This window comes from Arachis ipaensis, chromosome B03 (genome assembly GCF_000816755.2).
Source record: "Arachis ipaensis cultivar K30076 chromosome B03, Araip1.1, whole genome shotgun sequence".
In the NCBI taxonomy this organism is placed as follows: Eukaryota; Viridiplantae; Streptophyta; class Magnoliopsida; order Fabales; family Fabaceae; genus Arachis; species Arachis ipaensis.
In genome coordinates, this window is record NC_029787.2 from 119,477,831 (window position 1) to 119,485,777 (window position 7,947).

Below are 7,947 nucleotides of genomic sequence, written 5' to 3' on the forward strand. Positions count from 1 at the left end.
AGTGTCAAGAGAGTAGACATGTTTGACCTATTGAATTGAGTACATCACCATTTTTTACGGAAAAAGATAATTTTCTCTTCAAATGAAATTGTAACTTTTGTGATGGAAAAATGAATTGTAATCATCATTTACGGCACTAATAAACAATTATTATTTGCTTTTCATGAAGGAAATGAAATGGCATTATCGTGCCACTAGCTAGTTTCACATCTAGTGATATTAATTTTTTATTTCAATTTTTATAGAATACTATTTACATTAAATATTATCCAACAAAAATGCCTTGATCATCCCATTTTGACCACACTACACTTCCTAGTATCAGTGAAATTTCACATCTATCCAAAACAGCATAAATAGATTTGAGTTTTTAAGTAGAATTAAGATATCAATGTACAGTGAACACTCCAATGTTCCCATTTCATTAGCCATCATATATGACATTGCATTTTACAAAGAAAATTCATGACTTCTAAATACAAGTTGAAGGGTGAATACCAACATCTTTAGATGGTTGCTTTCAACTTTCAATAATCCAAACACCATTCATTCAGCTGTCTCACACAGTTCATTTGTTGTACATTTCTCTGGCGACGACGATGCGCGCGAATCATCGAGACAAAATCGTTGGGCTGTGATCAAAATAACCCAACAAGAAGGTTTCATCTTCTGTAACATAATTCCGCTTAACCATATTTGTGGCTGGATCACACTCATCTTCAGTTAGGATTGTTGAAGGACTAAATTCAGCTCCTGTGCAGACTTGGCCAATAAGCCACCCCTCCTGCAGCCAAAAGAAAGAAGCCGTGACTCGATTCGAAACTTCAGAGAGTGCTTAAGAATCAGTTACTCGTGCGTCGAGCCCTACTGGATGATTGATTACCTTACTAATATTGGAAGAATCATATGGATCTTCTGCAGTTGCATAAAGCATTGGTTGCAGCATTCGCGCCTGTTCACATAAATTAAGTTACTACAAATATAAACTTCAGGATAGAGCCAAAGCCATATAAAGGGTGAAGATGGAGGACACCTTTGCTGTGCATGTAGATCAACTCCAACTGACGGAGGCGCAGAAACAGTTGATCGTATCATTGGACCAAAAACTGCTACAAGCTTTAATAGCAAATCCAACGACACCTTCACATGTCTGCACAGTAAGAGTATACGAAACATCCATCAAAGCCACTTTATCATGAATGAGAAACATGCATGAGGCACCAACCAAATATTTCAACTCCCAGAATGAGAATTATTCCTTCACAATTGACAAAGAATTACCTCTCTGTCTTGCTATCAAGCAAACCTACGAGCACAGGAAGTAAGGAGGAAAATAAATCCAAAGTGAGAATCTCCATCTTCTCAACAAGGACACTGATAACATCTGCTTGAACCTGCATCCGAATGATGCTGTTCTCAGGACTAAATATTTAATGACAAATCCATAAATAACTTGCCTAAAGCATTTAATATCTGATCAAACAAAAAGCCAAGAAGGCTGACATATGCCTAATGAAAGAGATACGTACAGATTTATCAGGCAACTTTCTCAAAGCATTGATGGCACCTTTACTATCGTTGCGGTCCCAAAAATGTCGCACTACCTACCAATGCAAATTAGACCAGCCAGTAAGTGACACTATATATTCTTAATGTTTCCAGTTCTTATCATTTTCTTTCTTTATCCTTGTCAAAGCAAATAAATGCAAAGACGAACTTCCACACTCGAGCATATAGGCTATACCAAAACACTGTTAATCAGAACACAACTCTATAATTTTATTAATTTCAATGATTAGCAAAACTTACCTGTATTTTTGTCAAACGTGATCGAAGATTACTTAATGTTACATCATGGGTTTGCATGAGACCTTCAATTAGTTCCCCTTCATTTGCAGAGTTTGAGATCCTTTCATCAATTTGAGGCTCAGCTTTCTGACCATTTTAGAAAACAGGATGAATTTGCAAGTTCAACTAACATACAAAAAAAGGGGGCATTATGTACCCAAAAAATGAGGTTTTATGATTGAATTTTCATTCTTAAATATCAAGAAAAGAAGTATCAAAGCCATGAGATCAAAATTGAAAGAATAGAAATAACAATTTGTAACCAACTTGGGTTGGTCTAGTGATTAGCTCACTAATCCGCTTAAGCAAGTGTCGGGGTTTGAATTCGGCCTTGTGCATGCAGCAACTCATTGGCCAGTAACAAACCCTTAAATGAGCTCAGATCCTCGATGGTTTAGTCCTTGGCCTGCCGAGTGGCGATACCGTGGGAAACCAAAAAGAAAATAAGAAATAACAATTTGTTCAACCTATTGATATCCTTCCTTTTCCTAAATCCCAAATCCCTTTGGACGAAGATTTCTAAATTTGACAAAGATTTCTAACAAGACATCAGCCACAAATACGTGTAACCAAGGGTAGCATATTATGTCTTACCAGTCCTGAATTGAGAACAATATAGATTTTAGCTGAAGAAAAGAATGCAAAGTGGAAATGCTAGTGTTCAAAGTTTTGCAAAGCTTGTCTCTTTTGTAAAAGCTAGAAATTTACCAGGATGTTGGGAGATTTATCAGTTTCAGACATTGTGCTGGGAATGTTGGGTGTGTTGTTACGATCTTCAACAATGGGAATTGTTTCTCTCCTCTCAAATATTGTGGTGGACACGTTGCTTTGGTCTTCCTTGAGATTTTTTTCCTTCCTTTCATGTATTGTGATGAGGGATGCCTTAGTTTGATCCTCACTGATAGGAGTTCTTTCCTTTCTTTCAAACCTCTCAACCAGAGAACGAGTCCTTCCTCGGACAACAGCAACTGCAAAAGCAAAATGGAGATCATTAAGTTTTGAGTGGCTTTAATATTGAATAGATCTATATTTTTGAGCTATGACAAACCTCCATTGATATTAACCGGAGTAATCTCTTCACTGCAGGGTGAGGATTCAACACCTGCAACATAATGGGTAAAAAGGGTCAGAATGACTTTATTTCAAATATGCTACATCCTATATCAGACACATACATTTTCTTTGCTTCAAATATAATAAGATGCATAGAGTATACTAGACTCTATATAACTTCAGGAATATTCATAGTGCATATATAAACCAAAGAAAGGAAATTGAGAGAACAATAAGGAAATATAATCATTTAGAACTTGCATTTGATCTTCTCAGTGGCTTCATCGAAATCACTTACGTTTGTCTGTGTTGGAAAATGTGTCCGGAGTTAAGGTCTTTTCAAACTTCTCTGTAACACTCTTAATAGGATGTTTGTCTTCACAAGCTTCTTTGACATTGTTCTGAGATTCTACCATCACCTGGAAGTTGCAGTCTTTAGCATTGTATAGTTTACTATTGGTATCCACATTATCAAAATCAAATATGCCAGTAGATGCTCTCCGAGCATGAGCTGGCCTAAGTAACATCCCAGGTTTTGTCTTTGAAAAGGCGATTGTTTCATTTCCAGATTTTGCTGAGTCTTTGCTATGAGGAATGTCCCGAGGTACAATGTTAGGTGAAATGAAAGATCTTTTTACTGATTGTTCATTTGGTTTTGCACTAACACCTTTTGCAGGACTTTGCCTTAGCATTTCCTTTGATTCCTCTGAGAAATCTACTTTTGGAGAACGATAAGACCTAGATCTCTGTAAAGCAATAGGATCCCCTCCAGAAGCTGTATATGCATAATTGTGTGTAAGAGAGAGGTTCTTAGATACATAATTGTGACTACAAACAAACAGGTACATATATAAATTATTACTGTGTCAAGAACAAGAGTTCATGTTTGCTTGTGCATTAAATTTCCAATACCAAATTAATAAACTGATGCAATCCTATCTTACCAATATTGCTCAGAGGCACTATAGTGAAAATTCCATTTTGAAAGCTGAAATTTTTTTTCAGGAAATTCAGATTTAATATAGATGGAAGACACAAGATCAGTGGCTTACAGTCAACATATATATTCTTTATCTCTTTTGATTCAATGTCCGGAGAAACAGTGCGCAACCCAGAAGTTAGTCCTACACCAACCTCTACTTTCTCTATTGGACTTGCCTGAAGACTAAGTTGCTGCTCTGTTCTTTCGTTGTTCTTGGTTTCCAAGCCAGCAGTATATGGTTCAATATGCTATACACAAATAAATAACACTCAGAAGGATATCTACCAGAGTACAAAGAATAGCAAACATGTCTCAAGAAATCCTATTGCCATGTAAAATACAGCAGAAATGGAGCTGTTCTTAATGGTGGAAGTCCTACCGATATATCCGCTATCCATACTACAACTGAATTTTGGTGGAATGAGCAACTCAAAAGTTTTCCATCATGAATGCAGAGGTCACCAAGTGTTGTCCATTCCATGTCAACAGCATCATGACATATTACAGGTTCCCATGAATAGACCTACATTAATTGAGCACTAAATGATAACTTACCCCTGCTTGAGAAGCTTCATTATTATAAAGTAATTATCAAAGTGAATAATCTGTACCTTCAAACTACCCTCAAGTCCTGCAAATAAGGTCCGTCCATCAGGATGAAAAGCTATTGAACGTACCCCTGAAACCTAAGAAAAAATCATTTAATATGATTAGAGAAGTAATATGAACAGAATTGAAATCATATCCTTGTATAATTATTACTAAAGTTCAATGTTTTACAAAAAGTTGTTCTGTTTCAATGCATGTGAATGCAATTGTGGACTAAATAATAAATACAAATAAATGTTGATTTTACTTTACATTAGAAGGAGAATAAATAACAAAGTTGACATGCAACATAATTTGAGCAAACAATTTAGCATGCTTTGAAGGTAATAGCTTTGATATTAACAATATTTGAATTAAAGCACAAACACAATTATGCATCTATTACTGCATATTATTAACCACTAGCCATGATATACCAACATTTTCAAGTTTAAGTAAATATTAAGCCTGGAAAACATAGAATGGAAAAAGGACTTGGACACAACTTAACTAACAGCTTGTTAAACATTCACAACTAACAATAATGTCGGGGAAAATTGTTTATAATTATAAGGGTCAAGAATGGTGATCCACTGCAGCAGTTATATAACAGTTTCCATGAAGTTTGTAATGGTATAAATATAAAACTGATAGAGGTGTTGCAATAAATTCCAACTGAGAAGTGCTAGATATGCATGTTAATGGCATATATATTGGATTAAAAAGGGAGAAATATTCTGCAAAATTAGGTACCTCTTGTCTAGTAGATCCAATCAGTTCAAAGGATTCTAAATCCCAAAATTTCACTGTTCTGTCCACTGACCCTGCAATACAATTTGTGATATTGAAAAGCTTAAGAATAAACATGTTGATTGACATGAGAGTTCCCATCTTTTAGGTATAAGTCACAACTAAATGAACCAAGATTGGAGAAAATAAATATATGCATAAATGACAAGTCCAAATACATCATTCTATTGAATGGATCCGAAATGAATTTTTTAAAGAAAAAGAAAATCAGGACCACTTATACCAACCTAATTAATTTTTCATTTAGTGCATTTGAAATGGCAATATAGTAGAAGGATTTGCTTGTAAATGAATACCTAATAGAAATAGCAAGACAAAATGAATTAAGGAATCTTTTCATGGACATTGCATGGATAAGCATCATCTACCATGTGCAACTGCTCCAAAGTCACTAACCCACCTGTGGCCATAAGAAACTCAAGAGGATGGAATTCTAGGGAGCAAATGCGTCCTTCATGGAACTTGAAGTCATTCAAGAGTTTTCCAGCTGTTAGATCCCAGACCTGTAACATAGATATAATTTTTTTATAGAACAAATCCAAGAGTTAAAAAATATTGCTAGCAAAAGCACACCATATTCCATAATATTACCTTCACAACATTATCAAATCCACCAGAAACTACCCAACGGCCGTCTGGAGTGAATTTGATAGTACTAATACCCTGGCTATGACCCTTGTATGTATGAATGCATCCCTTCTTCCGTATATCCCAAAGCTTTAGATTAGCATCCGAGGAGCCAGATGCAAAAAACTCACCAAATGGATGAAACTCGACGGCAGTGCAATTGGAACTGTGTCCAGCAACAGAGCGAACCACTATACTTCAAGAACAAGAAATGATACATTAGAAGCATATTGAGGAATGTTAGTATATGGTGGTAACCATATTATTAAATATAATAGTTAACTCACTCTTTGCTTCTTCCAGATCCCAAAGCTTTATTACACCTGATGATGCTCCACCAAGAACCAACACTTCTGCTGAGTCGAAAGCAACGGATTCTACTGAACTTGTATGACCACAGAGACTCTGCATACATTTATAGCAGAAAGTATTGTTAAGATCATGGCTTTGCTGCCACAAACAATAACATAAGTTGCAACACAATGCACATGACCCTTCTATGACTGACTAATGATCCACTAGTAGCCATAATCCAAGATACTATAGAAACAACAGCAGCAAGCCAGCAACCAAACTAACCATCAAAGAAGTTGGTTTCCCAATTGTCCATAGATTGACATTTTGATCATCCCCTCCTGTTGCAAAAAGGCGGCATGCCTTCTTTCCTATCCTTAAACAATTCACATTGCCTGAATGAGCCACAAATTCCTCTGCAGTTCATTGGCTAAGGAAAGCACATTATCAAAACCATCAAATATCTATGCTTTACAGAAGTGATAGCAGACTAATCCAGATCCAGAAACACAAAATCAAGTCCCTAGCATGTTATATTTAAAAAGTTATGCTAAGGCATCAAAGTATATGCATATCTTCTAGCAGAATCCATCAACTTATTTAAATCAAAAAGGAAAAAAAAGAAATCCAGTAAAATAGATATCATAGATTGCAACTTGAAAGTTTCCATAAGAGAGGGAGGAAATGCCTAAAATATGTCATCTTTTTCACCATAACTTCCAACTTGCTCTTTAGCTACCAACATTTGCATCACTCATTCACTCCCCCTTCCCCACTAAAAAATCCCCAAGAAACGATACAAAGCTCAAATCTTTACACCCACTTTGCATTCCCTAATAAGCATTTTCTCAGGCCAAAAAAAGAAGAATGATAAAAACCGAAAGAAAAAGAAAAGGATACGTAGTTTGTATGGTGGTTTAGCCATTGGTTTCTTGAAGAGCTACTGAAAACCAGCTTGTGAAGAAGAAATGAAGCAATTGGCGAGTTGGGTATACTTCAAATGTGGCCGATGCTGCTTCAGAAGCATAGCAGAATGGAAAAGGCCACAGCTTTTCTGGCTGAGTAGGATGAAAATGGAAATCCAAAAGGACAAGATTGCAATTGGATTTTGGTGTTTTGCTCTGAACAACACAACAACAAGAAGAAGATGATGTGAAGGAAGAAGATTTCAGATTCAGTAGTCAGAAAAGAGAACTTTTTTTTTATAATTATTATTTATTTGTGTGTCAACTTTTTTCGTATTTTGTTGTCCGTGGAGAACGAGCTGAAGAGAGAGATAGTCATAGACCACTGTTTTTCACTGCTCGGACCAAATTGCCCTTCTATTCTTGCTGTTGCCATTACCATTTTACCTAAACACCCCCCAATTAGTAATAAATAATAATATAATATATAGATTGTGGATATTGCAATTTTGGTTTTAGCTATGTGCATCGCGCTACTGTGTATAATATATTGGAAATGTTTAATGCAAGATTTCATTATATGATAACATTTATTATTTCTTTTTTAAAGTCGTTGCTTTCTTATATTATTGTGTCTATCACTTTGGATATATCATCAATAAATAATAATAGTAACTTTTATTCATATAGTGAAAAAATCGTAAAAGTAATTATGAGTATAAATTGAAGATTGGTGTTTAGCATGAAAGAGAAGAGAAGTGAGTTCTTTTAAGTTTTGTATATCTTTTAAAGTATTTTATTTTATATTTAGTTATTTACTTTAAATGAATAATTTTTATA

The 7,947-nt window shown here is 35.3% G+C and overlaps 1 protein-coding gene across 3 annotated transcripts; it reads right to left on the reverse strand.

Moving 5' to 3' along the window:
- LOC107631029 (katanin p80 WD40 repeat-containing subunit B1 homolog) lies at positions 320-7,441 on the reverse strand. Of its 3 annotated transcripts, none has more exons than XR_002359761.1 (18): positions 7,103-7,441; positions 6,488-6,618; positions 6,196-6,313; positions 5,873-6,099; positions 5,682-5,784; positions 5,225-5,295; positions 4,495-4,569; positions 4,263-4,406; positions 3,954-4,131; positions 3,200-3,676; positions 2,897-2,950; positions 2,557-2,816; positions 1,810-1,935; positions 1,530-1,604; positions 1,282-1,306; positions 1,034-1,150; positions 884-952; positions 320-784 (listed from the first exon to the last, which is right to left on the reverse strand). XR_002359761.1 is itself a non-coding variant. In XM_016334341.2 (18 exons), the coding sequence occupies exons 2-18, from the start codon at positions 6,516-6,518 to the stop codon at positions 724-726; spliced, it is 2,304 nt and encodes a 767-aa protein (XP_016189827.1). In that variant the 5' UTR covers positions 6,519-6,618; positions 7,103-7,441; the 3' UTR covers positions 320-723. The 3 variants fall into 3 exon arrangements, 2 of the variants coding, with proteins under 2 accessions (XP_016189827.1, XP_016189825.1); XM_016334341.2 differs by having other exon boundaries at positions 1,282-1,394; positions 5,873-6,104; XM_016334339.2 differs by having other exon boundaries at positions 1,282-1,394; positions 7,103-7,440.